Raw genomic sequence first — 23351 nt, forward strand, 5'->3', positions numbered from 1 at the left:
AAACAAGTTAAAAAAAACCCTGAAAAACAAAACAACTAAAGAAAACACCTGACCTGCTAAATAAACTGAGGCTTATATTTTTCATTGAATAGAATACCTCTGGCACACTGCACCTTTAGACTGAATCATCTTGACAAAGCTGTGTTTCTTACTATCAACCATGAAAATACCAGACCATAAAGTTTACAATGTGATCTGCAGAATATTTTATTTTCCCCCAAGCTTAGCAAGTTATACTTGTCTGTGTTGAAAAATCACCATTTACAATTTTCTTTAGATAAGCTAGGAGTGCCTCTTTACAAGCGGTGTCATGTAGATCAGGATTTTTCTAGCAGCCAAAGAAGGGAAAGCCTGAGAGACCTAACGCTGCTTCTTGTTTTAATTTCTGAAGCTTTGAACTCATATTCCAAACCATGCAGTATTATTTCATATTTGCATTAAATATGCCTATGACAGAAAGGAATTAGAATTCAACAAAACTAAGACATTTGAAGCAAGTTAACTTTATCAATTAGAAAATCTAAATTTAACCAGATTGGAACTATTCTTAAGGCTACTGATACTGGCTTCTTATCCTAGAAATGGTGTCTTTAGTCTGTAATCATAATATTAATATCTTGTGATTCCATAATGGTAAAATTTACAAAAAATGTAACTAAAAGAATAACTACATTTTAAAATGTCATTTTAATGTGAAATAATAATGAAAAAAAACACAAAACACTACTTTCTAAAGTTAAGATCAGAACATGCTCTTAGAACATGAAATTCAATTAAAACCAAAAGAAGCAAATGCAGGGAGGCAAAGAGAAGGAAATAAGGACTTCAAAAATCTGTTTATCCAATAATTGTTACAGAGTTCCTACTATGTGTTAAGCTCTGATGATTTAAGGATGAATAAAATACCACCCTTGGAAGCTCAAAGTTTGTGTGGGAAAGTCAGATACAAATTATTATAATACAAGATGGTAAGTCTATACTATTTACTGTAGAAACACTGAATTCCTAATTTCTACTTCTACGCTGGTGACATCTGAACCAGGATTTGAAGGAACAAGTAAACAGGTCAGATTTTGAAGTTTTAGACATGTAACTTCTAGAAAATCACCATTTATTGGAAAATGAATAAGACAATTCTTGGCTGGCACTGTGAGGTTGAATTAGTATTTCTAAATGATAACCCATGTTCTGACGGAAAACACTTTCTCACTCCTTTTATACTTTACTACTGTCTAAGAGGCTCCAGAAAGGCAGAATATAACATAATAGTATGAGACAGGACTAACTGGGTTTTAAATCCTAGCTCAGTCAGATAAATTGTGTGTCTTTAGGCAACTTAACCTCTCATGTCTCATCTTTAAAATGTAAATAATACTGCAATTCTCTGAATCTAAGACCACTGATTATAAAATACACCATTATTTTATATAACAGTAGGAAAAATGTTATCAATTAAACTTTGACATGCAATCAAAGTTTTAAAAACTCATCTTGATTACAGATATTAAAAATGGTGGAAGCAGGAAGTGGGAAGTTTGAAATCTAGTAATTGTATCTACCCATAGGCTGGTTGTAAAGACAAAATGAGTTAAGATTTAAAACCCTTAGTAGAACAGCACCTGGCATATGATAGGTGCTCAATGATAGCATGTAGTTTTGCCAAGCTTTGCTTTCTGTAGTGTGCAATTTTTTACTTTCTTTAGTTTGTAAAACAAGAGATACTGAATCTGTGTATTTCAACTGCATTCCCTCTCCTGGCCTGAGGCAAACCCATACTCACGCACTGGAGATTTTCATACACAGCCTAAACCTCTATATGTAACATAAAGTCCTTTTGAATTCTAAAGATTTATGATGCTGTGATTCAAGTGTTTGATTATCCTTGTGTGAAAAGCATTGCATCTGACTGTTTCACACTGCTAAAGCATGAGGCTGGCTAAAAAAAGTTCCTGGTAAGATCATATCACCTGCCCCCCACCACACACCCCGTCTCAAGTTCCTGACATTCCACGTGGGCATGTACACACACCAGGTGTACTGCTTCACACTCAAGACACGGAAGCACCTACAGAAGCTGCTGATGAGCTTCTGGAGGAGGCTTTATAAACAATCCCAGATTGCTACACTGACTCACAAGGTTCCATCTGACATTCTATTTTCCCTGCGGAGGACAGATCTTGAAAGGATTAAATTTATAATGTAAATATAGCAATTAGGATCCATGATTATCAAAAGACAAAAGCACAATTAAAAAAGGGAGGTGGGGGGGACTAGATGTTTAACTTATAGGAGGACCATAGAACACAGTTATAAAAGTTATCTCCACTATCACACACATAAAATTGAGTTAGATTACTATCATCTTATAACAAAATAGCATAAAATGTCAGTGGTCAGAAAATCTTCTTTAAAATGACAATAAATGAATGCATCAAATCGTTGGCTTTATTTTGTATATGAAAGTGTTGGACTTCTCTTACAGCAAATGAACCAAAGTCTTGCCAGGTCACGTGAATTGGATCTATGGGAACCTGGAGGAGAAAGGCCCAGAGGGTATAAGCGATTTACCTTTTTCAATCGATTTCGTGTATTTATATAAAGGGCTATTCATCCAGTACAGCACTAGAGTATAAGATTTTTAACTCTCAAGCATTGGAGAAAACAAAGGGGCACAACTGATCAAAACATCCTTTACTTTTAAAGATTTCCTAAAATGAGAAGCGAGTTCAGATTCCAGTGCCCCCTTTACTGGATATTTTGCCAAAGTATGTGTGACGCTAAAAGGTAAACACCTTAAATGTGCACCTATTACACATTACCTCTTGACCAGTTATGTCACAATCACCAAGAGCTGTCCCGATAATGGCTTCAAAACTACAAGAACCACAAACAAGAGATCCTATCTTTGTTAATTTCCCTCAGCCTGTCAGACTCTATCCTAGTGACATTCTTACAGAGAAAATCAAGGGGAAAAAAAAAATCAATCAAGAAGGACAAGTAAATATCCCTTGATTACTGAAAAATAACAAGTTCTGAAATAATGAGGTCATATTTCCTTGCTCTTTGCACCAATTTCAAAACCCACAGCAAAGGCCTCCTCTCAGACTGCTTCCAACTTGTTTTCATTGCCCACCTCAACTCCTGTCAACCCATAAGTTCTTTTCTAATATTGGCAGCAGCTTCACTTTGTAAAAAGTGTGCAACCAGACCCCTTTAAACGTTTCTGAATCACAAAGCCTGGGTGACACCTCCTCCATTTGGCCAAGAGCATCTTCTGCCAGCTGTCAACTCGGCCGCAAGAGAAAATGGGGCGGCCCCTGCCGCTGTCCAACAGCTTGGCCCCGCTGTTCCAGGGGCAGAAACGGGATAAAACAAAGGCTAAAAAGCCGGGCACCTAAGGCGCAGAATTGGGCGACCCCACTTGGAGACGAGGTGCCCCTGTGCCGGGCGGCCTTGGCCTTCAGGCGCCCTGGGCTGGCCCCCAGAGGGCCGCCTGCTCGCCTCCTGCACGCGAGCCCCGGGCCTGCCCCGTCTCCCCCGGGCCAGCCCGCGGAGAAGCCGGGACCCCCGCTACCCGCTGGGCCCGGCCGGGCGGGCGCCCCCGACTCCAGCAGTGGCGGCTCGGGGTGGGGGGGCGGTGCCCAGGACCACGGGCCCTCGACCCGTGGCCGCCTGAACTGGGGTCCACTCGGTCGGTCGGGGGCGCCTGGCCCGCCGCCCGGGCCACCTGGGGGCACGTGGGGGTACCGCCTGCCCCGCCCGCTGGGCGCGCCGGCGGGCGGCCGCGTGAGCGTGGGCGTGTGTCGGGCGAGGGGGGCGGCCTCCAGCCTCCGCGTCGCCTCCTCCCGCCCCGGCCGGCCCGGGCAGGGGGAGGGCCCGCTCACCTCGGTAGCGGCGGGAGGCGAGGTGGCACACCGCGAGCAGCAGTACGGCCACCAGCGCCAATACCTTGGCGCTCCTCACGCTGAAGTAGTGGTTGATCTCCCGCTTGCCCAGGTTGTAGGCCAGAGCCGCCATCTTGGTTCCTCCATGACAACAGTGCGCGGCGGAGCGGGGAAGGGGCGCCGCACAGGGGCAGCACTGGGGCTGCCGCCGCCGCAGCCAGGCGAGGAGCCGCCGCCAGCCCTCGCGGCCGCCACCCGCGGCTCCCGCCGGGGAGGCTGACCCCGCGGCGCCCCCGGCGTCCACCTGCCCTTCCTCGGCCGCGGCCGCCTCGGCGGCCTCCCCCCAGCCCCGCCGCCGCTGTTCCGCCGTGCCTTTCCCCCAGGCGCCCTGGACGCCTGTCTCCTCCCCTTCCTCCTCCTCCCGTTTAGCCTCCTGTCTTAAGAGAGGCTGCGCTTGCAAGGGGGGTCCGGTTGCCCAGTCCTCCGGGGTCACGGACCCCAGACTGTCCTCAGGGGTCACCGGGTCACCTGCGGCAGGCGGCGGCGGTGGCGGCAGAGACATGGGGATGTGAGGAGAGGGGACCAGGCTTCCAACCCTGGCCCGAACGCGACTCCTGGGCTTTTAATTAGCTTACTGGCGGCAACCTGAGCCCAGGTTGGGGCAATAGAAGTACAGTTCCGGAAGAAAAGCACACACCGTTCCCCTCCTTCCTTCCGCAACACACCCTTTAACGAGCTTTCTACTCCCTAAACCTGCCTAGCAGGGTGCGAAGGCCACCCGAAAGTCACCGGGGCTTATCGTCAGGCTCTCTGGTCAGTCTGGATGCCCCCCTGACGCAAGCCAGGTGAAGACACTGCGGACAGCCTTAGCACCAACCCACCTGTATGATGACCAGACTTAACTCTTAACTCACTGCTCGGAAGCCCATTTCTCTTGAAAACTTGGGGGCAGGGTGGGGAAGCCCTGGGTTTACCCAGTTCCAGTGAGCGAAAGTATATCAAAAGTACAGAGTGCTTCCTTGCTCAGTCTCTTCAGTCAAGTCCGACTCGTTGAGACCCCATGGACTTATAGCCCACCAGCTTCCTCTGTCCATGGGATTCACCAGGCAAGAACACTGGAATTCGCTCCCTTCTGGAATGAACAGAGTAGAAGGTACAAAACGAGCCTCGCTTGACGTAGGTGTTAGTGAGAAAAGAACTCCACTTTTTTTGTGTTTACTCGAGCGTTGGCTAGGTGGTTGGGCCAGACGTCAAAATGTGTTCTCGGGACCATCATTCATGCTCCTGAAGTTGGTTAATGTGGTTATCAAAAAAGGGAGCACTCTTTTGCCTTTGTTAAACCCTCCTTAGTCCCCCATTTTATTTATTCCGTTAGTTTTCTGGGTTCCCCTGTGCTGCCTTCCATGTGGTAATGGTTATTTACATTTGCTTCCTTTTCTGCTGGAGTGAGTTCCTGATTAGTTAGGGTGTTTTCAGGCTTTCTTTGCAACTTTCCCGTTTAGCCATTCCTGAACTTGTACTTATAGGTCCCTCTTAAAGTGATAGAATGTTCAATATGATGGGACTGTAGAGATCTTGTCATCCCAATTCTTTTCATCCAAGGAGTCTTTTTATTATATTTTTATCTATGGACCCCATATCTTGAAAGATTTTTGACACTTAAATGAAATCACATACATCACTGTCATGGATGTAATGCTAATAAGCAGCAAAGCTAAATAAGTGTACAAACACTAGGCACTGTTCCCTGGAAATGGTTGCTTAATTTTGGCTGTCGTTCTTCTGATCCAAGGTTGATCACATGCTGGGAGAATTAAATCAGATATTGCAAAAAAAACCCAAAAAAACAAAAAAAAAAACAGATAAATAACTCTGCTAACAGTCTACCAAATCACATCTTGGAAATTTCTATGATGTCATCAACAGCAAATTAGAATTTCTGATCAACACGTGATAACCAGTGTTAGCCTGCAGGGTTGATTTAATGCTTGCCAAAAGTAAAGAAACTTGACATTTTATTGAATTGCAATTTCCAGAAGGCTTTCTGAAATGTTGTGAATAGCTTGTGCCCCCCCTTCCTTCCCTCCAGTTCAGTTAAGCCACTCAGTTGTGTCCAACTCTTTGTGACCCCATGGACTGCAGCACGCCAGGCCTCCCTGTCCATCACCAACTCCCGGAGCTTACTCAAACTCCTGTCCATCGAGTCAGTGATGCCATCCAACCATCTCATCCTCTGTCATCCCCTTCTCCCACATTCAATCTTTCCCAGCATCAGGGTCTTTTCTAATGAGTCAGTTCTTCGCATCAGGTGGCCTAAGTATTGGAGTTTCAGCTTCAACATCAGTCCTTCCAATGAATATTAAGGAATGATTTCCTTTAGGATGGACTGGTTGGATCTCCTTGCAGTCCAAGGGACTCTCGAGAGTCTTCTCCACACCCCAGTTCAAAAGCATCTATTCTTTGGCGCTCAGCTTTCTTTATAGTAGGCTTCCCTGGTGGTTCAGAGGTTAAAGTGTCTGCCTGCAATGCAGGAGACCTGGGTTCGATCCCTGGGTCAGGAAGATGCCCTGGAGAAGGAAATGGCATGAAGAGCCTGGTGGGCTACAGTCCACGGGGTTGCAAAGAGTCAGACACGACTGAGCGACTTCACTTTCACTTTCTTTACAGTCCAGCTCTCACATCCATACATGACTCTGAAAAACCATAGCTTTGACTAGACGGGACTTTGTCGGCAAAGTAACGTCTCTGCTTTTTAATACTCTGTGTAGGTTGCTCATAACTTTCCTTTCAAGGAGCAAGCGTCTTTTAATTTCATGGCTGCAATCACCATCTGCAGTGATTTTGGAGTCCCCCAAAAATAAAGTCTCTCACAAAGTTTCCATTGTTTCCCCATCTATTTGCTATGAACTGATGGGACCAGATGCCATGATCTTAGTTTTCTGAATGTTGAGCTTTAAGCCAACTTTTCCACTCTCACTTTCATCAAGAGGCTCTTTAGTTCTTTACTTTCTGCCATAAGTGTGGGGTCATTTGAATAGCTTTCCCTCCAGTTTAAAGCTAATCCTTCTCTGCTCTGAATCTCTTCCTGTCCCCCTTTCTTGGGAGTGTTGATGACCCCATCAGTTATCCCTATGTCAGTCATTCTCTTTCTGTGTCTTCTTTAAACTCTTCGTCTCTCCTGGACATTTCCCTTCTACTAATAACTTTATTTTGTTAGTGAAGCCCATCCGTGGACTGTGTTTCTTTGTGTTTAACTCTCCATCTAGTTCCTTCTCTGACAAGCTCTAGGAAGAATAGTGTTGACTTTTCAGTCTTCACTTGCTCTACTCCCATTCTCTCTTCTAAATAACTCAAATATGTTGCCTCCTCTCCATTCCCTTGTTGTTGCCTTGCTTAAGGCATGATATCTTGCTGGAACTTTTTATGCTTTAAACTTTTCTCCCTCATGTCTGGCTCAAAAATTCAATCTTACAGCTTCCTGCCATTCCTCTAACCAGACTGAAATTTCTTAAATATAAAATGCTAAAAACTAGTTAGTGGCTCCACGTTTATTTGCCAGAATGTTAACTAATGCTCAGCAGATTATCTCAATGCTAATATTATAAAAAAAAAAAAAAGAAACGATCTAATAGGAGACAAAATGAAAAATACTGACCACACTTTACTTCTGCCCTTCTATTTTTTTTTTTTCCTTTTTAACCAAATATCTATTTCCTGTTGTAGCGCAGGAGGTCATGAGGATAAAGAAGAGAGGAAAAAGGTTCGAAAAGGACCAGCACCATAGGAGAAGCACAGTTCTGAGGTGAGAATATTTTGATATAAACTGTTCCTGCTCTACTGTGTCCATTTTGTTGGGATTTTAAAATTTGGGTATAATTAACATTTGGCATTGTATTAGTTTCTAGGATACAATGTGATTTGATATTTGTATATAGTGCAAAATCATAACTGGTTAACATTTGTCACCATGCATGCATACATAAAGAATCTGCCTGCAATATAAGAGACGTGGAGATGTGAGTTCTATACCTGGGTTGGGAAGGTTCTCTGGAGAAGGAAATGGCAACCCACTTCAGTATTCTTGCCCAGAAAATCCCAGCAGAAGAGCCTGGCAGGTTGCAGTTCATGGGGTCACAGAAGAGTTGGACGTGACTGAGTAACTAAACAACAACAACATACGGACATGGTTACAGGATTTTTTTTCTTATGATTAGAACTTTTAAGATCTACTCTTTTAGCAGCTTGCAAATATGCAATACAGTGTAATTAACTATACTTCCATTTTGACTTGAGAAATTCTTTCTCTTCTTTTCCCAAATTTTTTTCTCTTCTTTCTTCTTTGTCCTTGACTGTATCAGTAAAATTTCATTTGAGAATCTTGGTATCATAAGTTTCCCTTCTTTAATTTTACCTATAAACTGCTCCCTCTTCGCTGTTTACCCAGCGTGTAATCTCAATTACTTCCTATTTAAAGCATCTTCCTTAATTCACCACACAATCTCTTCTCCCTTAACTGTCAAACTTCTGGCCTGATCTTTTCTCAGCTGTTTATTCGTTCTTTAAATACTTGAAAACTGACTTCTACTCCTATTACTTTACCTACACTACTTTCTTTAGCTCTCATATTATCCAGCCATACTAAAGTACAAGCCAAAAAACATTATGTATCTGTTGCTTTTTTCTTACTATTAATATCATTCACTTAGCTTGAATACTTTTTCTCCTGTACCTCATATGCTACTTATTTAAAACCTTTCTTCTTCCCCCCTTCCCACCCCCCCACCCCCGCCTTCAGCCTTAGTAAGGTATAATTGACAAATAAAATTGTTTATAGGGTACAAAGTAATGATTTGATATAACCATCCTTTGTGAAATGATTAACACAATCAGAAGAACTTTCTCCTGTAAAGACCTGCAACACTGTGCCTCTTGGCCAAGGCTCCTTGTGGGAATATGGCTCTTTCCCCGCACGGGGTTTGTCATGGTACTTTTGTTTCTGGGTATGCTTCAGTGTGCATGCAGCAACAGACAGCACCCAATCAGAGTAGGTATTATGTCTCCCTTCCTTGTGCATGTTGTGTTTATTGGGAAACCACCAGTTCTTTTGGACTATATCCCACTGTGCCTTGTAATCTGCTCAGTTAATGTGTCTATCTCCCTCTTCTTCATTCCTTTCCCCTCCAGATTTTGTGCAGTGGGGCACAGGGAATTAGTACGTTTTGTTTTATTTGTAGGGAAAACTTGTGAAAGACTTAGAAATAGACCCAGATATTAGGGTTGTCTTCAATGGGAAATTGGGCATTGTCCAGCTTATCTGCTTCTGTCCGGTTTCTGAGTCTTTTATTGTCTTTGAATTATTTTGCATTGCTGTAAGTTATATAATACTTATAGTAATGCAAATGATTCTTGTCCATAGAAATGCAAATTGTATCTCATTGGGATTCAGTTGATTATTGCTCTGTGGATATTGAGCAGTTTTGAAGTTTTACATTTGTTAAGCAAATTTATTTCACCATTCCTAATGCCCAGATATATGAGATTCTTTGAATTCTCTTTTGAACCAATTGTAATGTCTTTCTGGTTCATTCATTAATTAGTGAATTAAATTAAAGCTTTGACACATGTTAATTTTATGTTATGAAAGTCATGCTATATTCTCTTCTAAAAATTATCTTTTAGTACATGAATATGCCTTGAACTTAATAAATATTAATAATTCTTAAGTTCAGATCAAAGATCATTTTAATGAAGAACATTGGAAAAAATTGAGACACCTTTCTTAGAATTTTTAAGACTATAGGATACAGATGTATTTTCCAAAGTGAATTTGGCTTGTTTGAACAAATGAACAATTTCCTATGCAAGACTGAGAAACTTGCTTTTATCACAATGAATTTCAATATTGGCCTTTTGATTTTTTGACTGAGTGTACCCCAAACAAAACAAAAGCCAAATATCTGATTTGTGTGTATTTAAATGTCAAAAAAACTAATACAAAATAGTAAGAAATTATAAAGTATTACACCATTATTTTATTACATGCTTTTAGTTTTTTTTTTTTACTCTGGAAGATCTCACCTTAAAAATTATACAGATCTCAGTAATCATTTGGAAATTGTATAAAGTAAAAGTTTATACACAATACTGTAGTCTTCACTATCATGTATAAGAAACATATCCTGATGGGGAAACAGCTCGAAGTCAACTTTAAAGTCTCAGGTCCTTTCTGTCTAAATTCTGTTTATCCCCATTATATTCTGGTTCTCACACCGTTTCAGAGGCTCTTTGAACTTTTCTTCTGCTACCAGTTGCGGTGTTTTCCACAGTTATCTGCACTATTGAGAAAGCTCTTCATTCCCTGCCTTGATAGAATCATTCACTTCGCTGTTTGCACAAAGGTGAAAGCAGAAGAGATAGGGGGGAAAATGTGGACAGATCAGAGAGGTTTTAGCAGTAAAACCTGACAGAACATGCCATGGATTGCCTGTGGGAAGATAAGGGAGGAAGAGAATCAGGGGTGATTTCTGTTTCTGCTTGAGCAACTGGTGGCTTCAGGGATCACTTACCTACGTGGGAAAGATTGTCAGAACAGTTCTCCAGTTTCTTCTTACTTACATCAAAGCCCAGACAATCCAATACATATTAAATTTTCACATGTGAAATTCTGCCCTACGCCTCTGCCATCTTCAGTATCCTTTCTCCAGGACAGAAACATGTATCATCCACTTTATTCCCAAATTACACAAGTTTTTCTTAGGTGAAATCAATGTTTCCTATCAACAGTTAACAAATAAAGGGAGACAAGGATGATAGTATAACAATAATTTTGCCCTGAGTCTTACTCAGTGGCTGAGACAAATTCTCCTTTCTGTAGAGTAGTTGTATTAAATTAGCTGGAAATTCACAGTTCGCTGCTTTGAAAAAATCCCTTAGGGAAGGCAAATATGAGTATCTCCCCTTTGTTTCTAAGGAGCAGGATGTTAACCATTGATCAGATCAGAGTCGGGCAACTTAAAGAGAAGAAAAAAATTCTAAATGACCTGCCTGGTTTCACACAGCCTTCTGGCCCAAGTGGTACTGACATTTTCATTAAACAGGTTAAGGAAAACAGTAGAGGTTAATTGACTTAGTGGTGTCTCAGCTGAAACAGACAAAACTGCCCAAGGCCTCAGGTAAGTCTAATGTTGTTAGCAGTGTTCTGGCCTTCCACTTTACACACTCTCACCTTTGAACGTCCATAAACAAATTAGGATCGCTTCATGTATAATGCTGTGGAGCTCACAGAGTTGTGTGAAAATGTATTAGGTAATGTCTGTAAAGCACTTTAAATGATTTATTCTTTAGCCAGTTTTTCCTAAGGGATACTTTGTCTCACAGGCTTCTAATTGCCATCTAGCTAGATGATAAAGAGCAGTCTTCAACTAAATACTTAGTGGGTTGCAGGAGATGACTCATAGGTCTTTTACTCTGTGCACACAGAATATAAACTTACATTTCCCATCATGAAATTCTGCTTTTCTAACTAGTATATTTTTTGAGATGACATTTAGACATCATTTTTGGTTTGCAGAAGTGGCAGGTATAACTTTTTGGTTGTTAGTGGAAAGTTTTTACTATGGGAGTAGAATAATGTAGTAAAAAAAAAAAAGAAAGAAAGCGTAGGCTTTGAAAGAACATTCGGGGTTTGACACCTGGATCCACCACTTACTAGCTAAACACTGTGGCAAATTGTTTTACCTGTTGAACTTCAACTTTCTTCCTTGTAAAAAGAGGATAATAAGACCTATCACTCAAGGTTGTTTTTATGACTAAACGAGTAATGTATAGTTTTTGACACTTAGGTGATGCTTAATAAAAGATTCGTTCTTCCTTCAAAGTTCCCTGTCCCTGGTAAATTTGCCAGAAGTTTTCTTAAATTTGTTCTCTACTGGCTAGCATATGTGTCATGGAGACTGAGTGTTTAATTAATAGAAAATAGCCCAGTCAAACATAGATACAGTCCTTTAGATAATTAAATAATCTTTGGTTTAGTCTGTTAAATAATACTCCAGTGTGATAATGAGAGGTCCTATCACCCATCTTTTGCCTTGTTTAGAAATTTTTAATAATTTCTGCTTAACAGTCTGTTCTTTTGATCATAAATAACCTTTAGAGATCTATTTTTGATCGCACACACGAAAGGCTGGATTCATTATGCTTTGGAGTGGTTGTTTACGTAATTCAGCCAAAGGTATTAACTGTCTGTGTATGCCTACTTGAGTGTTCAGTGCTGAGCAACCGTAGAGCCAAAGAATTACATTCTGCTGAGTTTTTTCATTAAGAAATGTAAGATTCAAATAATTTAAAAGGATCCATTATTTTCTTCTATCCTAAGATTAGGAAACCAAGCCCAAGAAAACCTATCCACCCAAGCCCAAGAAAACCTATCCACCCAAGCCCAAGAAAACCTATTTCACTCATGGCTTATAGATTCTGGTGAACTCTTTTCTACTTTATGTTCCAAGTATGCTGAGGTTCCTGGCCAGCAGTAAGTCTGTTGCTTCTGACTTCTGGGGCTTTAACCATAAAATAGGTACCAGCCTAGTTTTTTTAGGTGGGATTGTAGGCATTGCATTCACATATAAAATATAACACTTGCTTGTTAATGATGAGATTTCCATATCTGATTGTAATTTGTTTTCAAATATGACTCCCAGGTATGACTTTGTATGATGATGTCAAAATCTTCAGTGTTGGGGTGCAAGACATAATCTTTTAATAAGAATTTGATACCTGGTGAAAGGAAGAGGAACCAGAGATCAAATTGCCAACATCCACTGGATCATCGAAAAAGCAAGAGAGTTCCAGAAAAACATCTATTTCTGCTTTATTGACTATGCCAAAGCCTTTGACTGTGGGGATCACAATAAACTGTGGAAAATTCTTCAAGAAATGGGAATACCAGACCACCTGACTGCCACTTGAGAAATCTGTATGCAGGTCAAGAAGCAACAGTTAGAACTGGACATGGAACAACAGACTGGTTCCAAATAGGAAAAGGAGTACGTAAAGGCTGTATATTGTCACCCTAATGGTTTAACTTATATGCAGAGTACATCATGAGAAATGCTGGAAGAAGCACAAGCTGGAATCAAGATTGCCAGTAGAAATATCAATAACCTAAGCTATGCAGATGACATCACCATTATGGCTGAAAGTGAAGAAGAACTAAAAAGCCTCTTGATGAAAGTGAAAGAGGAGAATGAAAAAGTTGGCTTAAAGCTCGACATTCAGAAAACTAAGATCATGGCATCTGGTCCCATCACTTCATGGGAAATCGATAGGGAAACAGTGGAAACAGTGTCAGACTTTATTTTTTTAGGCTCCAAAATTACTGCAGATGGTGATTGCAGCCGTGAAATTAAAAGATGCTTACTCCTTGGAAGAAAAGTTATGACCAATCTGGACAGCATATTAAAAAGCAGAGACATTATTTTGCCAACAAAGATCCGTCTAGTTAAGGCTATGGTTTTTCCGGTAATCATGTATGGATGTAAGAGCTGGACTATAAAGAAAGCTGAGTGCCGAAGAATTGATGCTTTTGAACTGTGGTGTTGGAGAAGACTCTTGAGAGTCCCTTGGACTGCAAGGAGATTCATCCAGTCCATCCTAAAGGAAATCAGTCCTGAATATTCATTGGAAGGACTGATGCTGAAGCTGAAACTCCAATACTTTGGCCATCTGATGTGAAGAGCTGGACTCATTGGAAAAGACCCTTATGCTGGTAAAGATTGAAGGTGGGAGAAGAAGGGGATGACAGAGGATGAGATGGTTCGATGGCATCACTGACTCAGTGGACATGAGTTTGAATAAACTCTGGGAGTTGGTGATGGACAGGGAGGCCTGGTGTGCTGCACTCCATGGGGTTGCAAAGAGTCGGACAGGACTGAGCGACTGAACTGAACTGAAAGGAAGACAGCTGCTTTTTGACCTATGCAAGTAACTTTGGAGACTCAGTAAAGATATTTGGTTCTAAATTCTGAAAGAGGCACTGAAAGCTAGCAGCCATTTTTTAAAATGTTTCATTTGATGTTGAAAGTTACATTTGATGTTGAGAGTTAGAGAGCTAGACATAAATTGTTAATGCCAAGTAAAGTACTTCTTCACAAAAGCATCAGAAAATAGACAGTTAACAAATAAATGCTGTCAGTATTCCAAACCAAATAACTCTAGTTAAACTTCCTGTATCAATTCATTTAGCTTTATGTACATATTTCTTGTTCTGCTGTATCTTGGGTCATCAGTCTGCTTTCATGAAGTCATCTCACTCTGAAAAAAGAAAAGAGTCTTGAAAATCTCAACTCATTCCCAAATATATCTGACAGTTGTGCAAGCAATGTCATCTTTGTGCTCGAAAGTTGTTACTCATGAGCCTATTCATTGAACTATCATCAATTAAGAGTACAAAGTGTATTCTTTCCCATGAGATTCTGAGATTGTCCTTTGTTGAATATTAAAATTTTAACCTGTGAGCCTTTTGACAAGCATCAGAAGATAATAGGAGTCATCTGTCAATGAGACTAAATGATTATGGTTAATATATCGTGGTAACTAACAATGTCAAAGCTGAAGACAGTAAAATTCTTTACTAAATGTAGTATGTAATTTTTTGTAAGAATTTGATCAGTGTTTTTCCTGGGAGTAAGAACATATTATAGATAATGACAGCACTGATAAATCTCCAGGACCTTCCAATTCATTTTATAATGCATACAGTCTCCAAAACATATATGTGAATAATATTTTGTCTATATAAAAATTTACCCTTTAACCTGACCACTCTTTCGATTGGTTCTTACAGTATAGTTGAGCTAATCTAGAAATACAGAACATGTCAAGAAAACAATTTGGGGGCATCACCTCTTTTTATAAAGCAAAAGAATAAATCGTCATGAATTTCCAGGGATCTTATGGAGAATTTCAAAGAAGTTTTATTTATAATGAAAATCCTGAAAATTTTATTTTTCTGAATATAAGATATTGTGGGAAAGCAAAATCAAGAGAGTTATCAGAGGACATTAGATAATTTATTAAGACAGGATCAGATGTGCCTGAGAAACAGTAAGTTGGCTGACTGTTAAGCAAACTGACAATACAATACAATATTCTAAATAAGAAGAAAGCAACACAATTGAAAGGAATCTTAGCTTTTTCAGAAGTGAGGAATATTATGTTTTTGTTGCCTAATAATAAAGTCCTTGACAAAGTCTTCAGAAAACTCTTCTGTTAGGATGTGGGATTTCCAAAATGCAGACATATCACACAGAATGTAAAAGAGTAGCTACTTACTACCCCTTGTAAAGAGAAGACTAAAGAGTTCAAGATAAACTTGAACTTTTAATATATAGAAAATAAAATTCTATATTTACATTAGAATTCTATTATTAGAATTCTATTATTTACAATAATATTATGTTTAGCAGTAAAGGATTCATGAACTCCCTGCCCTACTTTTTAAATTTTCTTATAAATAAATCTATCAAGACTCAGTGAACTTTGTCAAAATTTGAATCCATTTCATAATTTCTAATTTGAGACAAATACAGTTTTTTCCTGCCAATGTATCTACTTTTCTATATTCAAAAATTTTCTTACACAATCCTTTTTTGTATTAAGGAAAAACCAGAGTTTCAAAGACAAGACTAGTCTCCTTTTCTTGAAAACAAAAACACATATCACTATCTTACATTCAGTTGTAATTTTCTGCTACTATTGCTTTAGCAGTCTTTGACTACCTATGTGGTTCATGACTCTCAGCCAAATTAACTGACTTCTGTTTCACGAGAAAACTGGAAAGGAGTGTCAAAGAATCTCATACACATCAAATTAACAAAACTCATAAATACACACATAAAACCCTCTACAATCCCCTACATCCGTTTTCACCTTTATGAATTAGAAAAATAAATACAATCACTATCATGGCCAACACATTTAGCCACTATAAGAAACAAAAACATATATATATATATACACACACACACACACACGTATATATACGTATATATATATATATATATATATATATATATATATATGTTGGGTGACCACATTTCAGTTTAATATTTCACTCACTTAGACATTTTCTATGTGTCCAAGGTTATTCATTAAAGAACTTGATTTAAGAATGTTTTGTGTGCTCCAGTCGTGTCCGACTCTGTGAGTCCATGGACCATAGCCCACCAGGCTCGTCTGTCCATGGGACTCTCCAGGCAAGAATACTGGAATGGGTTGCCATTTCCTTCTCCATGATATAAGAATAGTCCAGGTTCTACTTTTAGAGCTAACCAATGAATTTGGTAAAGTTGCAGGATTCAAAGTTAATACATAGAAATCTTTTTCATACAAAAGATCAGAAAGAAATTAAGGAAACAATCCCATTTACCATTGCAACAAAAAAAAAATGAAATGCCTAGGAATAAATCTACCTAGGGAGACAAAAGACCTGTATGCAGAAAACTATAAGATACTGATGAAAGAAACCAAAGATGACACAAACAGATGGAAAGACATATCATATTCTTGGACTGGAAGATCCAATGTTGTGAAAAAACTGACTGTGCTACCCCCCAAAATACACAGATTCAGTGCAATCCCTGTCAAATTACCAATGGCACTTTTCACAGAATTAAGACAAAAAAATCTTATAATTTTCATGAAATGCAAAATTCTCTGGGTAACCAAAGCAATCTTGAGACAGAAAAACAGAGTGGGAGGAATCAGGCTCCGTGACTTCAGACTATACTACAAAGCTACAGTTATCAAGATAGTATGATACTGGCACAAAAACAGAAATATAGATCGATGGAGCAAGATAACAAGAGAAAGCCCAGAGATAAACCCATGCACCTATGGCCACCTAATCTATGCCAAAGAAGGCAAGAATATACAATGGAGAAAAGACAGTCTCTTCACTAAGTGGTGCTAGGAAAACTAGATAGCTACATCTAGATTCTAAAAGAATGCAATCAGAACATTCTCCTAACACCATACACAAGAATAAACTCAAAGCAGAGCAAAGGAAACTACAAACAAGATGAAAGACAAGAATGGGAGAAAACATTTGCAAGTGAAGCAACTAACAAGGGGTTAATCTCCAAAATATACAAACAGCTCAACATAAAAAAATAAAAATAAAAAAATGGGTGGAAGAACTAAATAGACTTTTCTCCAAAAAAGACATACAGATGGCCAACAAAACACATGAAAAAATGTTCAGCATTACTAATTATTAGAAAATTGCAAATTGAAACTATACTGAAGTATCACCTCACCCTGGTCAGAATGCCCATCATCAAAAAAATATACAAACAATAAATGTTGGAGAGGTGTGGAGAAAAGGGAACCCTTTTATACTGTCCATGGAAATATAAATTGATCCAACCACTATGGAGAACAGTATGAAGATTCATTAAAATACAAAAAATAGAACAATCATATGACCCAGCAATCCCATTCCTGGGCATAAACTCGGAGAAAAACCATAATTCAGAAAGGTACTTGTATCCCAGTGTTCATTGCAGCACTATTTACAATAGCCAGGATGTGAAAGGAACGCCCATGTCCATCAACACAGGAATAAATAAGATGTGGTACGGTAGAATATACAGTGGAATATTACTAAACCATAAAAAGGAATGAAATTTTGCAATTTGCAGAGATGTGTCTAGACCTAGAGACAGTCATACAGAGTGAAGTAAGTCAGAGAGAGAAAAGCAAATCACTTACATGTGGAATCTAAAAAAATGATATTTTTGCAAAGCAGGAACAGAGACACAGGATATAGAAAATAAATGTATGGATATTAAGGAGGGAAGTAGGGGTAAGATAAACTGGGAGATTGGGATTGACATATATACACTTCTGTGTATAAAATGGTCTTCCCAGGTGGCTTAGTGGTAAAGAATCCACCTGCCAAAGCAGGAGACACAGGAGTTGCAGATTCGATTCCTGGGTCAGGAAGATCCCTGGAAGAGGAAATGGCAACCCACTCCAGTATTCTTGCCTGGAAAATTCCATAGGCAGAGAAGCCTGGCAAGCTGCAGTCCATGGGGTCGCAAAGAATTGGATGTGACTGAGCATGCAAATTTATAAAATAGATAACTAGTGAGAACCTGTTGTATAGCACAAAGAACTCAGTGCTCTGTGGGGACCTAAGTGGGAAGGAAATCACAATGTAAGGTTTTAGGGTTAAATAAGGATCTTAAGTTGACTTGTAACTATTTAGAAAATCACTTATCAGAATTATAATTTAAGAATTTATATAGACCATTTGTATTTACATAGCTTAATGATTGGGACTGAGAACTGAGATCCTCTGTATCAGTTTTACCTAATATTTGTTCTAGGACATTCTTGTTCAGGAATATAAAAGCTGTAGCCAATTAACAGTTTGACCACTTGCTTCAGGAAATTCCTGAAAAGTGATTTATCTCTATAGTTTGTCCATCTGGCCAGACAGCTCTATCTCCTGTCAGGATAATAGACTGCTCACTTGGCCAAATAGGTAGCTTATAAAAAACATTGTTAAGACTCATGTCAAGAAGCTGACTTTCTTTGTCTCTCAATCCTAAACTGTTATGTCAAGGACTGTCCTGCCTTCAACCATTTAAGCCCAGATTCCCAAGTCCTTCCCCAGTCTCCCCATTTGAGACGTCCTTAGAATCTCTCAAGGTAGTGTTCTCCCTTACTGCAGTGGGCCTAATAAAATTAACTTTGATTGATAAACAGAAACCGTGAGTTTAATAAACGTATATTGCTTTAAGCTGAGAAGTTTGTGCTAATATTGTTATGCAGCAATAAACTCATAAGACCACATTGATAAAACCAAGAGAGCATCATTGCTGTTTTCAACCCCAAAGTTATTAAACCAGCCTTGTTTATAAAAGATTAAACCTTATTACATGAACTTAAGTTTTTATATTGACCTGCTTCTGATTTTGAGCTTTCTGTAAGATTCATTTTAAAACCAGTTTTACAAGTTTGATTTCTTTATTTCCTGAGAAATATGGGAATAATAAAGTTATTTAAGTGCTTATTTTTCTTTATGAGCCAATTCAGATCAGATCAGATCAGATCAGTCACTCAGTCATGTCTGACTCTTTGCGACCCCATGAATCATAGCACGCCAGGCCTCCCTGTCCATTACCAACTCCCAGAGTTCACTGAGACTCATGTCCATCGAGTCAGTGATGCCATCCAACCATCTCATCCTCTGTCGTCCCCTTCTCCTCTTGCCCCCAATCCCTCCCAGCATTAGAGTCTTTTCCAGTGAGTCAACTCTTTGCATGAGGTAGCCAAAGTACTGGAGTTTCAGCTTTAGCATCATTCCTTCCAAAGAAATCTCAGGGCTGATCTCCTTCAGAATGAACTGGTTGGATCTCCTTGCAGTCCAAGGGACTCTCAAGAGTCTTCTCCAACACCACAGTTCAAAAGCATCAATTCTTCGGCACTCAGCCTTCTTCACAGTCCAACTCTCACATCCATACATGACCACAGGAAAAACCATAGCCTTGACTAGATGAACCTTTGTTGGCAAAGTAATGTCTCTGCTTTTGAATATGCTATCTAGGTTGGTCATAACTTTCCTTCCAAGGAGTAAGTGTCTTTTAATTTCATGGCTGCAGTTACCATCTGCAGTGGTTTTGGAGCCCCCAAAAATAAAGTCTAACACTGTTTCCACTGTTTCCCCATCTATTTCCCATGAAGTGGTGGGACCGGATGCCATGATCTTCATTTTCTGAATGTTGAGCTTTAAGCCAACTTTTTCATTATCCTCTTTCACTTTCATCAAGAGGCTTTTTAGTTCCTCTTCACTTTCTGCCATAAGGGTGGTGTCATCTGCATATCTGAGGTTATTGATATTTCTCCCGGCAATCTTGATTCCAGCTTATGTTTCTTCCAGTCCAGTGTTTCTCATGATGTACTCTGCATATAAGTTAAATAAACAGGGTGACAATATACAGCCTTGACGAACTCCTTTTCCTATTTGGAACCAGTCTGTTGTTCCATGTCCAGTTCTAACTGTTGCTTCCTGACCTGCATACAAATTTCTCGAGAGGCAGATCAGGTGGTCTGGTATTCCCATCTCTTTCAGAATTTTCCACAGTTTATTGTGATCCCCACAGTCAAAGGCTTTGGCGTAGTCAATAAAGCAGGAATAGATGTTTTTCTGGAACTCTCTTGCTTTTTCCATGATCCAGCGGATGTTGGCAATTTGATCTCTGGTTCCTCTGCCTTTTCTAAAACCAGCTTGAACATCAGGAAGTTCACGGTTCACATATTGCTGAAGCCTGGCTTGGAGAATTTTGAGCATTACTAATTTTGAGCCAATTAGAACGGCACTATTTGTATTTGAGAGACTTTATAGTTTATATATTCTAGAGACAGGAAAACATCAAAAATGATGAGAGGCAAAAGTCTTTCTCAGTGACATACGCAGACTTGCTGAGAGATTGCAGCTTGAGTTCTACAGCTTCAGTCACAGATTAACATTAAATGCAGAACCATAAATACTCATTAAAGCAGATCTCAAGGGATGTTCTACTTTCAGAGAGCATAAAATGTTTTCTTGACTGAGTACAGTTCACATATACTCCTCAAAAAACAAATGCTGGCAAACCAGACTCTTTATCATCTCTTGCCTGTTTGTTCCCCATTATATTCTGAGCGAGATCACCTAATGATGAGATCATAAAAGCAGATTCCCAATTACCATTGTTACATTGAGGAAAAAATTGTTGACTGTGCATAAATGAACACAAGATGCTTTCTTGACTATGAAATCAAGACTGTCCCAGTGGTCCAGTGTATCGACTTGGCCCATGGGTGCAGCTGTGAAGTTAGACAAGACTTGACTAGATGAATAGACTTGGCCAAGAACCAGAACAAAGAAACAAAAAGTGTCTATGGTTTACTCAGGAACAATGATTTCGGCTGTTTTGATATCAAAGAATTTACATGGGGAGTACGATGGGCAGAGGGACCATGTTAACTGATAACCCCGAACCTTGTCAAAAAGTACAAGTGTATCTTTGCTGAATGTGTTAAACTATGCTTCTTTTTTTAAAAGGTAAAATTACAGCTTTCACACAGATCTAAAAATGAGTTGATGTTAAAGATTTAATTAGGCCTTCCCTGGTAGCTCAGCTGGTAAAGAATCCGCCGGCTTCAGAATCAGACTTCCTCACCTAACTGTTCCCCATTATATTCTGAGCGAGATCACCTAATGATGAGATCATAAAAGCAGATTCCCAAATACTGTTGTTACGATGAGGAAAAAATTGTTGACTGTGCATAAATCTACACAAGATGCCTTCTTGACTATGAAATAAAGACTGTCCCAGTGGTCCAGTGTATCCATGGGTGCAGCTGTGGAGTTAGACAAGACATGAACAGATGAATAGACTTGGCCAAGAACCAGAACAAAGAAACAAAGAGTTTCTATGGTTTACTCAGGAACAATGATTTAGGCTATTTTGATATCAAACAATTTACATGGGGAGTAGGATGGGCAGAGGGGCCATGTTAACTGATAAACTTGAGTGTTAAAAAGTGTTAAACTTTGCTGAATGAGTTAAACTATACTTCTTTTTTAAAAGGTAAAATTACAGCTTTCACACAGATATAAGAATAAGTAGATGTCAAAATTTTAACTCATTAATGGGAAACTGTTGAGGTATTATAAGTTCAAGGTAGGATTTAAGAAAAAGATATTTGCAAATCAGGAATAGTGAAATAAAATATGCAAATCAAAGTAATATTGGCCTCAAGGGGGCAGGTGGGAAGGGAGGAAAGTTAGTTGACTCTCCACCAGGTAGAACTTGCACAATTATGGACAATAATTATTGTGCATTGTTACCAGTTATCTACAACTTACAGAGCTGTAAGATAACTTAAGAATAATGAAAGGCTAGAATCAGAAACCTGGAAAGATGTGATCTAAATAGTATATACTCTTTTACACTGAAGTATAATTTTTTCCCTACTGTGAGCTTGACTGGCTTAATAATGGGAAAAGGAGGCAAGGCAGACTTGAGATCTGCTTTGGGAGTAGAAACTATGCAACTGGTAGTTGCTCAGATGTAGTAGTGAGTGGGAAGGAGACGTCAAAGATCATTCATTACATGTGTGGTGCTTGCCACAGTGCTCAGTGGTTGATTCACAGGGACTAGGATAGTAACCTGTAGGGTGTGGGGTCAATGAAAGGAAAATCGAGGGAACTGTTTTAAGAAGGGGTCATTTTAGAAACTCAAGTTTTGTGATCGTAAAGAGGTCTTTTGGTAGTGATGAGGAGCATTGCATTATCCGTAGACCCACCCTTTTTAAGGCCACATGACATAATCACACAGCCTAAGTGAAAATGGTGTGCTTACTCTGCCTGGAAGCTCCTGAATAAATCCTTTAGCTTCCTTTTCTGGAATTGACTCAGAGTATATCGCCCTTTTTGGTGCACTTGGTCAGGAATCACTTGTGGACCTATAAAAATTTAAGTGGGAATTTAGGAAATTCCTAAAGGGAATCACAGGAGTCAATGCTCATTACTTTTCTTTTTCCCCAGTGTGAATTTGATAAGAGAATATTCTAAAGGAGAAAAAAAGTAGGGGGAACTGAAGATATATTACCCTTTCTTCTAAAAGTTTGAGAGAAAAGGCAATTATATGACCAGGAACCTTTATCATATTTAAAATATGAAGAACTCTAGGTTCCTTGTTTATAATAAACCATATTACTGTTTGCTTAGCTTAAGGTCCTTTGAAACTCAGTTTTAAAACCAACATCTGCTCTAGACTTGCTGTTCTGGTTTCCCAATATTCCGCAATTTCACCTTAAATTAATATATATTTTCTGTTTATCCAGTATATGAATATGAGGTACCATATATCTTTGTTCCTTAAGGAAGGAAGGACAAAAGGAAAGGAACAAGGACAGTAGTGGAGAAAGAGAAAAATAGGAAAAATGTGTGTGTTGGGGGGGTGCGACACTGATTCTAGTTGCAGTTTGATCACTCACTTGCTACAACAGAGTTAGTCTGGTCGCTACTGTAGATCCAGCATCTCTGTGTTTTGAGCACTGAGCAGCACCAAACCACAACTTTCCTTAAGCTTCATTGTTGTTTCTTTCATACCATAAGTTGGTCAGTATTATTCAGTGCCTCATATGTGCCAAGTCATGTACAGGAGACTAGGGATATGCTAGTAAATTAAGGCATCTTTGCCCTGTTTAGAGATTTGCTCTTATGGGAGGTACTGAAAAATAAACACGCATAAGTAAAAGAAATTTTAATATAGGATGCCAAGTAAAGGAGACCTTTCTTGTTACTCCTGTACTCATGATTTAGAAGCCAAGTGAAAGTGACTCAGTTGTGTCTGACTGTTTGTGACCCCATGGACTATACAGTCCATGGAATTCTCCATGTCAGAATGCTGG

At 39.4% G+C, this 23351-nt stretch overlaps 1 protein-coding gene and 1 long non-coding RNA gene across 16 annotated transcripts in view; one reads left to right on the plus strand and one right to left on the minus strand.

Moving 5' to 3' along the window:
• CASD1 (CAS1 domain sialic acid O acetyltransferase 1) overlaps positions 1-5013 on the minus strand; it is a 54509-nt gene extending 49496 nt beyond the window's left edge. For 12 of the 14 annotated variants that reach the window (XM_086397850.1, XM_086397848.1, XM_086397858.1 and 9 more), the window contains exon 1: positions 3885-4446. In XM_086397850.1, the coding sequence (XP_086253976.1) occupies positions 3885-4446 (562 nt within the window). Of the gene's footprint in view, positions 1-3884; positions 4447-4765 lie in introns of those variants that run through there. The other 2 variants (XM_086397857.1, XM_086397856.1) reach the window with 1 other exon arrangement.
• The window catches only part of LOC147374656 (uncharacterized), a 39606-nt gene continuing 21155 nt past the window's right edge, over positions 4901-23351 (plus strand). Inside the window, exons 1-3 of one of the 2 annotated variants that reach the window (XR_015163004.1) lie at positions 4901-5037; positions 7608-7686; positions 12581-14535. This is a non-coding gene — a long non-coding RNA (uncharacterized LOC147374656). Of the gene's footprint in view, positions 5038-7607; positions 7687-12580; positions 14536-23351 lie in introns of those variants that run through there. The other variant, XR_015163003.1, reaches the window with a different exon arrangement.

This window comes from Bos grunniens, chromosome 4 (assembly GCF_055505025.1).
Source record: "Bos grunniens cultivar Pamir isolate PY7600 chromosome 4, Bosgru_T2T1.0, whole genome shotgun sequence".
Classification (NCBI taxonomy): domain Eukaryota; kingdom Metazoa; phylum Chordata; class Mammalia; order Artiodactyla; family Bovidae; genus Bos; species Bos grunniens.